The sequence below is a fragment of the Magallana gigas genome, chromosome 6, assembly GCF_963853765.1.
Source record: "Magallana gigas chromosome 6, xbMagGiga1.1, whole genome shotgun sequence".
Classification (NCBI taxonomy): Eukaryota; Metazoa; Mollusca; class Bivalvia; order Ostreida; family Ostreidae; genus Magallana; species Magallana gigas.
This window is the reverse complement of record NC_088858.1, coordinates 23,371,357-23,387,509: the sequence shown is the minus strand read 5'-3', so window position 1 is coordinate 23,387,509 and position 16,153 is coordinate 23,371,357. Positions and strand designations below refer to the sequence as shown.

Here is a 16,153-nt window from a genome sequence, read left to right as displayed (position 1 = left end):
AGCGTTTGAAACAGCGAAATCTCAACATGATGAAACGATGATTTCATTATACATTGACAGAATACAATATTGACACCTCAGCAAATAGACTGGTAAGTACAGCCGGTATATTTGTGTAATTATTGTTTTTTGTGTGTTGCAGTTTTAATCAGGTTAATGCTATATGATTAAGTTTTTGTTTAACTGTCATATATTTTAGAAGTTTAAAAGCGTGTACTGAAATGACATTAACTAAAGTGAAATCATATGGACGCTTTTTTATTTTTCCTTCCATATGGTTGAACGGAGAGATGTCCTGGGGCTATTACAATATCATGTTTTACATGTTGTCATTCTTTCAAAATTAAATTTCTAATTGATTTTAAACAAATATAACAAATTTCTATAAAAATTTCATTTTTTTCATCATTTTTGTTTTTAGAAAGCTGAAAATGCCTGAAATATGTACATTCACCCATTACCTTATATCACTTTGTTTAGATACATTCAAATGTCAATGAATACATTTGTAAAATGTTAGCATCTCATTAAAGTGTAAGAAAAAAACCCTAATGCATTTGGCAAAGTCAGTGTTACTAAAAATATCAAAATATTTAAGAACCATGGTCATAAATGAAATATTAATAAATGAATTCATACAGTTTCTGTAAAGTGACATATGTTAATTTCAGATAACATGATGTGGACGTTTGCAGCAGTTATAACCCTATGCGTCTGTGTGCAAATTTCAACACAACATGGGGCATACCCACCCGGGGTGCCTCCTCCAAATAATGCTCATGGTCATGCCCCTCCAATCGGCCACCAGGGCGGTCAGCAATTCCAAGGACAACAGCACCAACAATTCCAGGGACAACAACAGCAGCAGTTTCAGGGACAGCAGCAACAACAATTTCAACAGGGACAACAAAATCAACAATTTCAACAGGGTCAGCAGCAACAACAACAGAATTTACAGTTCCAACAAGGGCAGCATGGCCAGCAGGGACAAGGTAGTGTTATGTGTTTCTATAGCAACAGATCAATATAAAACCGTATATGCAGAAACATATTTTTTTAAATACCCCATAATAAAAGCGTGTGGTTGTACATGTATTATAAAAAGAGTATAAACTAGATGTTGAATTTCAAATTTTTTTTATACAAATTCATTAATATTTAAATTATATTTATGAAGAAGTTGACTAAATTGTTTGATTTAACATGAATTGATTTTGTTTTCCTTAAAATATAATTTTTGCGTGTTTTTTTTCAAAGCACAATTCAACCAAGGTAACACTCAGCAGTTCCAGCAACCAGGGGGTCATCATCATGCTGCCCATGGAGGGTTCGGTCATGAAAGTGCCCATGACGCAAGGTAAAAATAAATTTTCTGTAGTATTGTTTTAAACATCTTACATGTTTCCATACCTCAATAGTTCTATCATAAAAGTGTGTTTTCTTAATTGCCTTTTAAAATTAATTCTCATTCAGGATAATGTTAGTTCTATATAAAACACTGACTACTAAGTTACTCTCATTTTTTCAAGTTTGGAACATGTAGATGATTAAAACAGGCCTATTAAAACTTATTGAAATCTTACATCCCATTCAATATTTGCCATATTTTTCCTTTTTCTGTTATAGTCACATAAAAGAGCATTTAAAAGATGTTGTAGACAAACCTAAAGAGGAAATGAGTGAAGAGGAATTAGAATTTCACTATTTCAAATTACATGATTATGATAAAAACAACAAGTTGGATGGAGTAGAAATCGTAAAAGCTATTACACATTTTCATGGTGAGTAAAATTTTGAATGTATTGTAGAAGTTAGAAACTAACTTTTAAATAGCACATTTATTTTTTATTAGGATGTAGGTTGTTTCATAATTGCGGAAAATATCTTTTAAAAAAGTTGAATTCAAATAGATGTGCATACAATAAATCATTTCTTTAAATTATATCAAAGATTTATAACCATTGATTTTTTAAGATAATGTGCCTGATTCTTATTTTTTCTGGTCAAAGAGAAGTAAACTGGTGAAAAAAAAATGAAGTCATTACAGCTTCATGACTTTATCTAACTGTTTATTAGATAACTGTAGCACAAATCCTATCATTTTTGCTCTACACCTTACGAGGACGTGATGGCCGGGGCCATTTTAAGGCTATATGAATATCCCAAGGAAGAAGATATCTTTATTAAGATATAGGAAAAGTTCAAATTTTAAAGCTAAAAAAATGTGTAATTTAAGTTTACTAAATAAGAATTGATATCTTTAATAAAACATAATTTCTAAAATAAAATATGTAGATCTGATGGTTGATTTTTTGACAACCTCACCTGTTTAGATCTGTATCTACAAAGAAACTTTTCGGTTGATGGTAAATGTAGTTGTTTTAAAATGGAATATGGTTTGAGACAAAGAAATTAATTTGTAATATTAATAATATCTGTTTGTAGTGATACCAACAAGAGGTAATGGGCAAGATTTTATGTATGATGTCAAAATGCCATGTTTTCTCTATATATACACAATCTTTTCTTTAAAAAAAACTAATTTGGCTCGAGAATAAACTCTGAGTCTTCTCATCTTTCTGAGGTACTTGAGACTTTTTCTGGTAAAACTTCACTTTGAGTTGTGATTTTGTTACAACACTTCTATCTTAATTGATGCACTGGTAAAAGTTAAAAAGTTTTAATTACCTATTTAATTTTATATACTGCATAAATCAAATTCTTTTACAGTTTTACAGTTGAATTTGAATTTTGTATATGGATTCAGATAAGTTTCGATAACTTATAGATGCATACATCTGTCTGACACAAGAACAAGACATTTCTTACACAAGTTTAAATAGTGATGATATTTTCTCTTCAAATTTGTTTGAATCTAAATTAATCCCCAAAAGTATATTTTTGTTGTATGTAGATATGTCAGAATCACACGAAAATTCACAAGAAAACATTCACCCTGCCTTACGGAAATGTAGGTTTGTTTTTCTCGAGGATTTTGGACCGCTTTTCACCCTTCCACACTGGTTTTGAATGGTTGAAAATCAAATTTCTATTTTTTTAATAATACACCTTTTGACACCAATGACTGTTTTCCTTTCCCCTGAATTTTACCTTTTATGAGCCTCGATCTCTTTAATTTCCTCTATGGTACCCCGTACTTGGTTTTTTGTTACCATTAATCATTCTACGTGACTGTACATGTATTAGGATAAAACTCCACCAAGTACATTTGTACAAAACTAGCATTTCCCTGATGTTCAATAACAATGTTTATAATACCCTTTAAACTGTTAACTCTATTTTTTTTCTTCTTCACAATTCCACAGATTTTTATTTTTGGTCAAACACAGAATAGACATTGATGTATAAAATCATAAGACGTTAAAGAATCATCCGACCTAACATTTTACAAATTTGTATATCATGATCATCAATAAAGATATACCAGTATTTATCATTTATAAATATTATTCAAGTTTGGACCCATTTTCAAATTCCCATCCTATAATACATGTACTGTAATTTCAAAATGCAAATTTGCTATAATTACACATATCTTTTTATTCCTTGAATTATTATGAATAATATCTACATACTCAGTGACTTGTTCTTGAAGTATACCAGTGACAGTTTGCTTATTTATATCTTTAATGGATCGATTAGGTATCGATTGTAAATTCAAAATTAATATATATATGAATACCTATACTTATATTTATAGTAATTTTCTTTCTGTATGGGTTTTTCATTTTATTTTTAACATAATAAATCATAATTGTTCATCACTGGCCTGATATTCCAAAGCAGCTGTTTAACTTATGTAATAGAAATATATATCCTAGTAACCAAGATAAGAGTAAACTGACAAGATTAAATCTTTCATTAATATAATTTGAGTTACAATATGATACATGTACATATTATGTTGTATATTTCAGTTTTGACAAAACAATGAATAAAAATGGTTAATCAAAATCAGATCTACTCTCTTACTTGGTGATGCAATAACTTTATAACTATTATTTGCATGCAAAGATAAAAATGTCTAAATTTAAAAAGGTCAAAATAAAATTATTATTTGTTTGGATTTGCCTCCCTCCTCACTGAAATACCATTCTTCGCTTGCCAAGTGTTTTCGGTCCAATCCACTCCTGATATTTATGGGGAGCGGAGTGGACTAAGAACTCTTGGCTAAGTTGGATATTGAAGATGTGAAATAACCCCCAGCTGATAAAATTTTATTATTAAAAAAATGAAGAATTTTTTTTTTATATGGAGTATTTATCTTTTTTAGCAATTTTTGATTTGTAAACTTTAAGTTTGAAAAATGAAAAAAAATTCATCCCTCCCTCCCTCCTGGGTCAAGAAACGTCCAGGTGGCAATTCCAATAAACATATTTTTTAAAGTATGGCCTAACTGGCATTTGGAAGGAAGTTGTGTGTCAGTGCGAGATGACTGATTTTGGAACTGCAATTTTAGTTGGAATTAAAATTTAGCAGATTTCACAGGTGTCAGTTCAGACAGGGTTTCTCTATACAGTCCTACTAGTCTTAAAAGAATTTCTAATAAATGTATAACCAGTTATAATTTATATTCATATATTGTCTTTTGATGTTTTCATGTTTGTTTGCTTTTTGGTTATACAAAATGGTGAAATGGTTGTTTTGGGTTTTTGCAGCTGATGAGGGTCATGAAGAAACAGATCAACAACATCAGGAGAGAAAAGTTTTCTCTGACGATGAACTCAGCAACATTGTTGACCTAGTTCTGCAAGAAGATGACCTAGATAAAGACGGATACATTGAGTATGTAGAATTTGTAACAGCACAGCGTAAGGCCCGTGAGCAGGCACAGAATGAGAAACCTCAGCAGTAAGCAACAAAACAACGCCGCAGCTCTAGAAAATGTGTCAGAAAGTCTTGGGATGTCTTATTTGATAGTATCTTAATCTAGTCGATATTTATGAGGAGGATTCACTTAACGTTTTTATGTCTGCTTTTCCTTGTTTATCTCTTGTGTAAAGAAAATATCATTTGTTGATTTTTGGTAAATTTATATTCCAGGATGACAAAATATTGTAACTTTTTCTTTTGGCTCAAAATGATTGAAATTATTTTATGATTGACTACCATTGTATTACTTTAATCAATTTTTCAATGCATGCACCACTTTAGAAAAAATCAGTTTAAACATGAAGACCTTGCAATTTCTATGTATTTTCTCATGCTCATTTTTTTTTGGACAAAAAAAGAAAAGAAAAAAAATAATATTACAAGATTTCATTAACAAGCACATAACGAATGAAATAAGTCTATACTGTTCTTCTAAGAGTTCTCTAATGGTGCTCCATATTTATCTTGTTGTTTTTTTAATGGGTTGTCTTACCCTGTTGTAATCTCTTTACTTTATTTTGTCTGTTGATGTTGCTATCATTGTATAGTTTTTATTACAACACATACATCACTTGTTATGACTTATGTGTCAGAAAAGGGTTTAATTGTGTTCATTTTAAAATCCTATAGAAAGGGCATTTTGGGTTTTTCTAAAAGATGATGAAAAAAAAGTTTCTTAATTTCAACAAGCCTGATAAAAATTACTGTTTCATTTTGGTTGTACATGCATGTAATGTTTTCATGTTGACATTATGGTAATTTTTCTTTATTTTTAAGATGTTTGTACACAACATTTTTTTTAATATAGTCTAATATTATTAATTATTATACTCTTTTTTTGAAACAATTAGCATATTGTTATTAACATTTTACCAGGTACATGTATTTTCTGGAAAAAAAACCCTGAAAATAACCTTTATATTTTGCTGATTCATGCAGAGTTGCTTTCCTTTGTTTATGAACTTGCATATTTTTTGAACGGTTATCCTGTAACACAATCAGAACTGCCATTTTGCTATAAAATAATCATCTACCATACATTTACATACTTGGTAGTTCTCACTGGTGATTAGTTTTAATGTTACACAGTAGATTTTTATTATTATATTTAGGAATAGCTTTAAAAGTTATTTCATTAATTTTTATTATCACTACCTAAACATTCCTGATATTCCTTTTTTTATTTTTAAAACTTGAGAGATTTTGAAAAAATTTTATTTACCAGTTATGTATGTAGGTTTTATACATTTTTAAATAGTAATTAAAAAATGAGTTTAAATTTGCCATCAGTTGCCACCAAATTTTTCTTTTCATATTAATTTTTTTTTATATGTTTGTGAATATCTGTAAATGTATATTTGTGTGTGTATGTGTTTGTTTTACTTTGCTCATCTTTTATATATTTTAAAACACTATATCATATATTGGAGAGAATATATATATAAATGTGAAATCCATATTTCTTCAATGCTTTATAGTAAGTGATCATCTTTGACAATGTTTTGTCCTTTAGCGACAAGTTTACACATGTATTTCTGTAGTGGCTGTGTGTATGTGTTTGAAATTGATGCATCTTTAAGTGAAATTTACATAACTTCACGACCATGTGTTTCAAAGTCAGTTCAGCAGTACTGGTTTTGCATAGTGTTCAAATGAAATAAATATTTATGGGTAATATCGTGTTTGATTGTGTGATGAAATCTAATAATAGAAAAAATTTTATTGAATTTTGATTACATACCAATGCAGATGTATACCAGTGATTATTTGAGAAAAATATTTGCTCTTATGTATATAATTTTTTTAATTATACACTCTGAATATTGATGTAAAATGCTTTATATTTCTTTATCAGTTTTAGGTATTTGCATTTTTATATTTTTGGGGTTTCATATTAAAGAAAGCCATATTAGATAAAGTACAATGACAAATTGTTATATAAAGGAGATAAGATTGTGAATAATCTATGTGTATTTATTAGGAATTGTGTAAACCTAATTTCTGGACGTGGCATGGGAAGGGCTCATGAATAAGCTATGATCTCTCCTGATAACATATAAACATTCATTGATTTGGTGGAAGTTCTATCGTGTGTATGTCTGATTGTTGAATAAATGTGGTATGGAGGCCAATAATAAAGAAACAATATAAATTTTCATGTTGATTAGTGTTGTTTTTAATTGTTATTCATTTTATTTATTTTTTTTTTCAAAAAAAAAAATAATTTACAAAGACCCTCCCCCGTTAGTATACAAGAAAAAAACCCGGGATACTTTAATCGTAGTTTTACTCCCTTACTATGTGTTAGGGACAGTGCGACGTATATGTAATATAATATATTAGCATGATCGGGTGATCTGCATTGTCTGCATTTTAATGCTAATCAAAAATTAGTGCACCGACAAGAAAAAGCGTTTTAGATTCATTTAATCCAGAGACATAGACCGGTACACTATTTAGTATACACGGTCCTCTTTTGTCAAGAGACTTTAGAATTAAATTGAATACTTAATCAAATGAATACATGAAGCCATTCTGACGTTATAATAAAATGATTCCATGTACTATATACAAAGTTGTTATTATTATAGTACAGAGAATAATCTTATAAAAAGAATTTTTTTAAAACCTTGAACAATGAAGTTTGGTTAAATATATAAGAAGTGAAAACCCTCTCTCTCTCTCTCTCTCTCTCTCTCTCTCTCTCTCTCTGAGAGACACGACTTAAGAAAAATGCGATGCTTAGCGCTTTAATGTGCTTTAATGGAATATTCTAACATGGCTTTCAGTGGTAATTGAGGCATTGTTTAACAATATCGGTTCTCTTCTCCCGCTCCATTGTAAAACAACCGAAACTCCACTGAATGAAAAATCCCGGCATTTTATTGTCTCACGAAACATCGATTTATCACACATTTTTCTCTCGCCCCTCGGAGACCAGCCAAATGGTCCTACTGTGCTCTCCAAAGATGTTCAGGCCACGGAGGACGACGTCATTAGCCACGCCCCCCTTGTTAAACTGACCAGGTGGCCGTGGTTAATTATTGACGACCATGTAAGGTCGAGTGCGCGTGCTGGAATGAACAAGCCCCCGGGGAGGGGGAGTTAAGTACCCTCTCTTCAATGCCCATCGAACATTGAAGAAGACTGTAAAGAAAGCGGATAATGATGACAAACCATTACAGTGTTTGGGGTCGGCATATTACACGACGTTTGTTTGTTTAACCTTTTTCTGAATTTCTTCAAGGAATATTATTTTTTAAATGTTGATATGCAAAAGCCTCATATACTAGTATACGAAGCATTTTTCACTCTTTACATTTTGTAAACGCTCTTGGAAGTGAATACCTAGAACCATTTTATCAAGGCCTTGAAATTTCAGTAGGACGTAACTATCTGTTTCCTGCGAGAAAACAAATTAAAACGACGCTTGTTTCAAGCGAAATATACACAGATTGCGTAGTCTTAGCTCAAAAGCCAAACAATTAATCTTGTTGATTTCAAAGAGCAATGACTGAGTGGCCAACAATAAAATAGACAGGCTTACGTCACAATGTTGTTTGACACCAACTACCCAAAGTCCAATCTCTTATTAAAATAGTTCTATGTAAAATAGTTCTATGTATCTTTAATTTTGTCGACATTCATTTTTTATTTGCTCTTGATTATCAGTGCTTTTCGATTGTAGCATAACAATCTTAATATAGAAATATTTATATTTTGCTACATGAAAGGGAAAGAAAAAAGTGATAAAATGTACGCAAAGAAATCAAAACAAAATCAATTTATAAAAATACAAGTAGTTTTTTTTTCTCGTTTAGGTTTTAAGTTATAAAGTAAGCAACGGCCACTGTTGTACAGTTTTTAATATATCCACAAAATACAAGACATATGGAGACATACCCATCACTTTGTGACCGAAAATAATCATCGCGTTTTACTTGTTTTCAAAACTTTTTTTCTCAATTTAAGATTAAACTGAGAGTATAAACATATATAAGCAGAACTGTTAATGGTCAATGAATAAATATGTACATGGCGTCTAGATATAGATGTATGCGGGATTTCAATTTCTCCCATTCATTGGAACAGAATACAATATACATGTTATCATTAGAATATACATATATCGTCATAGTTTCTCCCTTCAGCACTAAATATATACTATAATTCTATAATACACAGCGTATGTTGGCGGTTTTTTTCTTCTCTAGAATACAAGGTCTATATTGCACGTGCGTTCTAGTCACGCTTGATACTGCAGCACGGGATTCGATAGACCGTGATGTGTGTTGTTCATTCGCAAGGCCGTGAGGCTCTTGTTATACCAGTCATCTTCGTGGGCATCCTGGAAAAAAAAATCATCAATGACATTATCATCACATCATCATCACTACGACCACATTAATATTTCATCAAATTCATCATATGCATCACCTGTCATCAGTTAGATATTTCAGTTTTAATGATAAAACCAAAAACACATAATTTTATTTTCCAGTTTTTACAATGTAAGATGAATTTTTAAAATCTCTTTTGGGTTTTCAACCTACCAGGTTGTAATCGGTTGTCATGGGAAATTGCTGAACCTGTCGCGGCATCGTGGCCATATTGCTGGTGGACATTCCCGACATGCTCGAGAACTGGGAAACGGGGGAGTAGCCCGTGTTCATCTGGGGATATCTGGACATAGTGTTCATTGAGGGAGGGGTGGGGTAAGCCCCGTATGGCCGGGATGTGGTGGGGTATATATTTTTCATCATGGCCCCACAAGCCGGGTTCATCACTGGCGACAGGGACTTGGCTAACTGTTTCTCTTGTTTTCTGTATTTGGCTCTTCTGTTCTGGAACCATACCTTAAATCAAAAAGAAATTTCCTTCAAGTATGGTGCAAAGTATTTTTCTGATTTGGATGTACAAGATCTGAGCACAAATCGCTTTGCAAATCCAAGCGATATTCAAGACTTATCATTGCCTGAATCCCGTTGCCTGTCAAAGTTTTACAAACTGTTTTAGCCCTGATTTGCCATCCTTAAATGACTCATGTGCTCTCCCTTTAACCCCCCCCTCCCCCTCCGCAACCTATTTAAATTTATGTTGATATCTGCAAATTCTCTTGAAATAAAAAAAAATTGGAGATTTGTTAATCATGCAATCTTTAATTCCTATGTGATCCTACACGAAATCCTTAAAGACCTCCCGGAAGAAGAGTCGACTCTGTTTTCAAAGACACCGAAAGCAACGAAAGTCCCTAGAAGTACGCGATGTTTTGCATACGTAATTGAAAAGAAATAGCTTTTGATGAACCAAGAGACCAAATATTTCTAGCGGGATTAATGAAGCAGACGTCAATTCGTCGCGCGTGCAGCAAAGTCGTCTGCAATTATCGTCGTCACTCGGTCATTCAGCATGTTGGCTTTTCAGTGCGGTCAATGAATCCAAGAAAGCAGAATTGATTTCAATTATTCCCTTCAAAAGGATGCGTACTTGATTTGGGAGAAAAGAGAGCAAGCCAGAAAGGCTTCATCGGACATTTCTTGTATCCCACCATTGCAAAGTCTTTGAGTACAAATTGGTCATTTCTGATTTCTAAAAAAAGGTTAGCCTTAAAAAAAAACCCATGGTCCTTCATTAGAAGATCTCTCTCTCTCTCTCTCTCTCTCTCTCTCTCTCTCTCTCTCTCTCTCTCTCTCTCTTCGAAAAGCGTTTCAATGTTGTACCTTAATCTATCTCATCTACACACATTGCGACAATATTTTCTCACTTGTTGTCGAGTCGCGTGCCCTTTAAAGACTTAATCATGACACGTCTCAGAACGCACGCTTCACGCGTGATAAAACGGTGTCGCTTATTGATGGCGTTACGTCTAGCACGTGTAGGAAGTCGAAAGCTTTTCGCGCCTGGCGGTGTTCGGAGAGCAAGAATACCTATGCACGCAAGGAACAGAGAAACTTGCAATTGGGAACATTTATAAATACGGTTCACGCCCAAAACAATTCAAAAGACGTGTTCACCTATCAACAATCAATTTTATTTTATAATTTGGTGATTTTAAAAAGCCCTTTTTGTATCCCATTTTGAATACTAAGTACATGTAATAAGCATGTCTGCAAAACTTTACATAGTAAGCCATTACGCAAAAAAAAAAAAAACCACAAAAAAACTTTCATAAACAGGTGCCTTGGTCTTACAAGACTGTGTTATATCTCCTGAGAACGAACTAGATAATGAAAAAGGACAGAGTCGCTAATGGAAAACTCTCTTAGCGCCGTCTTTCACTGCATTAGCGACAAATGAAAATTCATCAGCGCCGACACTTGGGCCTCTAGCGCTTTGCCGTTGCTAGCTTTTCCGAAATTGAATTTCTCTCCCTGCGTACAGAAAAAGTCGCTCGTACACAGTGGTGGAAAACTTGATTACGACGCGAAAATAGTCCCTTTAGTTTCATATACACGAAACTATTGCAAAGTGTATTGAAAAAAAAAGTTTACATTGTTAATCTAGAATTACTGCTCACGAAATTACCGAGGTCGATCATAAGAAATTGCTTTAGTATCATTGCTTTAAACATAAAGGGATAACGCAGGTTTTAATAAAGATATTAAGTGAAAAATTGTTATTCAATTTTCTGAATAGCTAAAATTGTTTGAGGTCATATTTTGTCTCAGAGCACGTTTATGGGTTTACTGCTTTAATTATCCATGTGATGCAAAATATAACTTTTTTAAAAATATCTTCTTTTTTCCTATGATAAAACAGAGATCTTTTTAACAATCAAATATGGTTTACGTTTTCGATTTTTTTTTTCATTTTTTTTTTATCTTTGTCATATCATTAAGTATCGGTGTATACAAAGTGTTTAATGATTTATTTTGTATGTAATTAAGTAAGTAAATGATTGATTATAGTAACATGTGTTTTATAAACAAATATAGAGACATGAAATTTTATATGATAACTTGATGAATAAACACCCGGCCCATCGGACCTCTATGTCACTTTATAAACATGAGTATACAAATAATAATAAGTTTGTATGAAAACATTTTTGGTTGGAAAGTTAGTCTTTCTAGATGTGTACGCTGGGGGGGGGGGGGAGGGCTTATTAATGTGCATTATTTCTAAACATGCAAAATTAATTTAAAATAAAAAATGGATTACACTTAGATTGATTTTTTAAAAAATATTCGTTCACATCGTCACTTATTTCTGCAGTATATACTTTTTAAATTCTCTCCATGATTCTCGCTTAAAGGTATTACATATAGGTAATCTTTGTTTCTCACGAAATTCTGATACTTTTTTAAACAATTACCTTTGATGAAAAAGTATAAATATTTAACAATTTCACATTCAATGGGCAATAAACATGTGAATTTAAGGAACAAAATTTAAAGTAAACTTTTTGCTTATTTAACATCGAAAAGGAAAATTTTGGGTGGTAGAGGATGGGTCCCTTTATATTTATTTGTTTTGTAATTCCTTATCTTGGATTGGTTCATATATGGGGTTTTTTTATGAATAAATACTGATATCGGTATAATCTATTGCTCTCGATTTTTATAATATAAGATAATCTTGAATACTGGAGAGAAAATATTTTTCATCTGCAGAAGATATTAAAAAAATTTACACCCAATCTAACGGCTCTCTTAACTCTTAATTCATGAAAAAATAAATCTTATCAGTTTTTAAAAAACTGTAATGTGAAAAAAAAATTGTCTATATTGAGTTTTCAAGAATAACATTTAATAAAGTGAAAAACGATTATAATCAAACTACGGGAAGAAGGAAAAAAATCTTTAAAAATGCGTCTTTATGCATTTTAAAAATAATACACCTTAAACATACACAATAGCTAGTTTTTGACCTCTTCTAATTCACAGAAGTATTTTTGGATAGAATGTGACAAGATTGATTTATAATGACCAGTTGTAAACCTTTTCACGCACAATACCTGCCAATATACAGGTATCAATAGTTAATGACAGGTATATTGATTTATCACCCAGCAAGTCTGTAACACCTATAGAGAGTCTGCATGTATATTACCTCAAATGTATTGGGAAAAAAATCAGAAATGATTTCAATACCTACGTGTATATGGTAATCTTACAACCTTTTGACGAACAAACAAACGGGTTTATTTCAATTATAGGTGTAAAGCCGCTTAGTCCGTATTTTGTTGAAATAAGTTTCAGAATAAATGCAAGTCTCGATTGTTACGAAATTTGTTCTATACTCTACCCTGTGTCATACTTTCCGAGTACGCGGTTTTTTCTCTCTCTTTCTCCTCTCTTGTTTTCTTTTTCAATTTCTTTCTATTAATATTTATCAATTACATTTTCTAACCTGTTTTGAGTGACACAGTCCCATAAAATAGTGAAAAATTAGCTTCTTGTACATGGTTTTAATGCATGTTGATCAGTTGTTTTAAAATAATGTAGCTATCCAAGCAGAATGGTTTGTGTTTTAGTTTTATTCATGGATTAAATAAAATATATTTTTTGTTGTTTTTGATATTGATAATATCATAAAACAATCACTCGTTTGCTTTCTTACCTATTTAATTATTACAACTGACATTACAAGTTTTTATATTGAATTGGATAGTCGAATATTATTTCCATTTCTTATATATTGTGACAAAAAAAAAATAAAATTCGATTTTATATAACATTCTTTGGAGTTAATTTGCACTTCATTGCAAAGAGAATTTCCTTTATTTAATAAATTAAAAACCTGTATTTATGAGATCATACTCATTCGTACTAGGGGATGATACATGATTTTAGGTTTTTAAGAATAGGCAAAAAAAAAAAAAAAAGGTTGAAACTAAAACCGCATACGAAAATATTACACTGGGGTTAATCGGTTTTTTTTTAACGCGGCAATATTCCTTAAAAGAAAATGCCTCACAATGAATTGACAATAATTTTTTTTCCGCGAATCAAATTATTTGATTGATAATATGTTCTAATTTCAACGAACACCGATCTAAAAAGCGACATTTTCGAATTACAATTTGATGCTATTTTCTGAATATGTAAATAAGATATATATAGTTCATAGTTATTTGATATACCTATCGAAGTTGTGTATAATATTTTTTTTAATTCTCATTTCGAAAAAAAAAAAAAATAACCCCTCAATCCTCAGAGAGAAGGAATATGCGCGTGAAGATATTGAGTATTTCCGATTCAGAGATTCAACCCTTCGGAAAAGGAAAAAAAGCGTTTGAAGTTTTCGACATTAATGGTTTCACTAGGTCTTTCGGAACTCCTCCCCGTGGTGCGTTTCTTGTCAAGTTTAGCTCCATCTGTCAAACAAAATTTTTCTCATTTGTTTCCGAGCACGATTTTGGGGTGCAAATATTGATAATTTTCCGACTAGGCCTTGTTTATTTGCTCGATAGGGAATTCTAGCTTTTAATTATCAGCAGTCTCGTCAATTTTATACGACTCATCTTCACTAATTATGCTGTCTGATGGACATATTTTTGAAAATCAGAAATTCTTAAAGATTTTTTTTTAAACCCTTAAATTTCGTATTTTATAACGTCGTATTATATAACCCGTAAAATTTAGAAATTGATATCATAAAAAAACGTTGCATTTTGAAAGAACCGGCATAATGAAATCATTATTGTTTATAGATAAATTCACTTGTGGGCGTTTTTATTTTTCAATATTTTCTTTCCCTTTTTCCATGTTTATTTTTTATTAATTATCTTAAATTGTCTTCTATATATGGTACGTAAAATAACTCACCTGTATTCGGGCTTCGTTCAGTTTGGTAATTCTGGCTAATTCTTCCCTGCAGTAGATATCCGGATAGTGACTTTTGGCAAACGCATTTTCCAACTCCTGAAGTTGTTCCTGTGTGAATGTGGTGCGGTGGCGACGTCTCGCAGGCGTGGGGCAAGCTGCGGGGTTTGAACTTCCAGCACCAATTCCGGAGCCGCTTGTTCCCGTCCCAGGCTCATGTTTTATTTTCTTAAACGCGCCTTCGGTACCTGAAAAAAAGAAGAAATTAAAAATTATATATATACCTAAAAATATTGTTCCGAATTAAAGAAGCACCTTAATTGTTGGTCCCAGTGTCTGCAGATAATGAAAAGAAAATATTTCAGAAACTTTCGGGTGATAACTTAATTTTTTTTCTTTTTCAAACTTGTCTTTTTTGTTAATTTATAAAAAAAGGAAGTTTTCAAAGAGCTACCAAATAAGATAATATTTCATATTTATTAAGTTTGAGAAATACCAAAAAAAAAAAAAAGGTTACACCTACATGTAATTTGCAAAGATCTCTTTAACAAAATTTAACGTAAAATACAGGATACCAAACTATATATCAAATACTTAACAAATGAAAAAGAAAAACGTTTACATCCATAAAATATGTGAAATACATTTGTATATTCAATCCCTTTTATCCGTTTGAAAAATTATTCCGCATATTCAGTTGTACATACAAAACTAAACAGACCTTGCGGAGAAATCAAGACCTATATAAAGCTGGGATAAATTAAATTGCAATAGCAATTTTGTCAAATTTATTGGATTCATTTTCTTTGCGGCTCTAATTACTGTAAAGTCGTAACTCAATTCTATAAAAAAAATACTTACCATGGTGGCCATGTAACAAATTCTATCAAATTTTATCAATCTTGTTCCCTTATTCCACCACAAAGAAAACCAAATTAACGAAGTCCTCTCGATTCCGAAATTCACTTAATTCAAACATTCCTGACGCGGCAAGGTACTAATATGTAATGCTAAAAATTACCGGATAATATTTTTGTAATACCAATACTATACACCCATGTCAAATTAGTTTCTCGTCATCATAACTAAATCAAGAGACTCTAATTTACTAGTATTGTAAATTAAATGCAATTATGTACCTATATCTTGTAATAGCCCACCTGATAATTCGCCGCTGCGGTCCATTTTTGAATTCCGCGATTAATGGGGTAGTTGTAAATTAGGTTAATTCACAAAATTTATTAGCGGACAACGAAATTGAATTTATCTGCGTTGATGAACAAGGTTACTAAATACCTACCATTAAGGTCGGAGAGGTTCCGAGAACTTGAAGCATTGTCCAAATTGTAGATAGACGAAAATTCTTCGAGTTTCCTCTTGCTCATACCATCATCTCCATGAATTCTATCGTCAGTCATTTTGGTGTATTTTTTATGATTGTTATGGTGGAAGATGGAAAATTAAATGACTAATATAATTTTCTTATCTGTTGA

General features: G+C 31.7%; 2 protein-coding genes across 5 annotated transcripts; one reads left to right on the top strand and one right to left on the bottom strand.

The window, feature by feature from the left end:
• Positions 1-16: 16 nt before the first annotated feature.
• LOC105324681 (uncharacterized) lies at positions 17-7,049 on the top strand. 4 transcript variants are annotated; one of them, XM_020065673.3, is made up of 7 exons: positions 17-92; positions 672-992; positions 1,258-1,357; positions 1,627-1,781; positions 2,446-2,460; positions 2,915-2,971; positions 4,680-7,049. In XM_020065673.3, the coding sequence occupies exons 2-7, from the start codon at positions 677-679 to the stop codon at positions 4,874-4,876; spliced, it is 840 nt and encodes a 279-aa protein (XP_019921232.3). In that variant the 5' UTR covers positions 17-92; positions 672-676; the 3' UTR covers positions 4,877-7,049. The 4 variants fall into 4 exon arrangements, with proteins under 4 accessions (XP_019921232.3, XP_065944629.1, XP_019921233.3 ...); XM_066088557.1 differs by lacking the exon at positions 2,446-2,460; XM_020065674.3 differs by lacking the exon at positions 2,915-2,971.
• A 1,707-nt stretch (positions 7,050-8,756) lies between these two features.
• On the bottom strand, positions 8,757-16,128 carry LOC105336795 (homeobox protein unc-42). Its single transcript, XM_011441260.4, has 4 exons — positions 15,961-16,128; positions 14,664-14,908; positions 9,447-9,749; positions 8,757-9,241 (listed from the first exon to the last, which is right to left on the bottom strand). Exons 1-4 carry the CDS (start codon positions 16,076-16,078, stop codon positions 9,140-9,142), a joined length of 768 nt encoding a protein of 255 aa, XP_011439562.2. The 5' UTR covers positions 16,079-16,128; the 3' UTR covers positions 8,757-9,139.
• Between the last annotated feature and the right edge of the window lie 25 nt (positions 16,129-16,153).

Coding starts and splice junctions, on each gene's coding strand:
- LOC105336795 (XM_011441260.4), bottom strand. CDS start 16,078: ATGACTGACGATAGAATTCATGGAGATGATGGTATGAGCAAGAGGAAA. Junction 9,750..14,663: donor TGAACGAAGCCCGAATACAG/GTGAGTTATTTT, acceptor TTTTGATTTAAG/GTATGGTTCCAGAACAGAAG. Junction 9,242..9,446: donor TGACAACCGATTACAACCTG/GTAGGTTGAAAA, acceptor TTTTTTTTCCAG/GATGCCCACGAAGATGACTG.
- LOC105324681 (XM_020065673.3), top strand. CDS start 677: ATGATGTGGACGTTTGCAGCAGTTATAACCCTATGCGTCTGTGTGCAA. Junction 1,358..1,626: donor GAAAGTGCCCATGACGCAAG/GTAAAAATAAAT, acceptor TTTCTGTTATAG/TCACATAAAAGAGCATTTAA. Junction 2,972..4,679: donor TCACCCTGCCTTACGGAAAT/GTAGGTTTGTTT, acceptor GGGTTTTTGCAG/CTGATGAGGGTCATGAAGAA.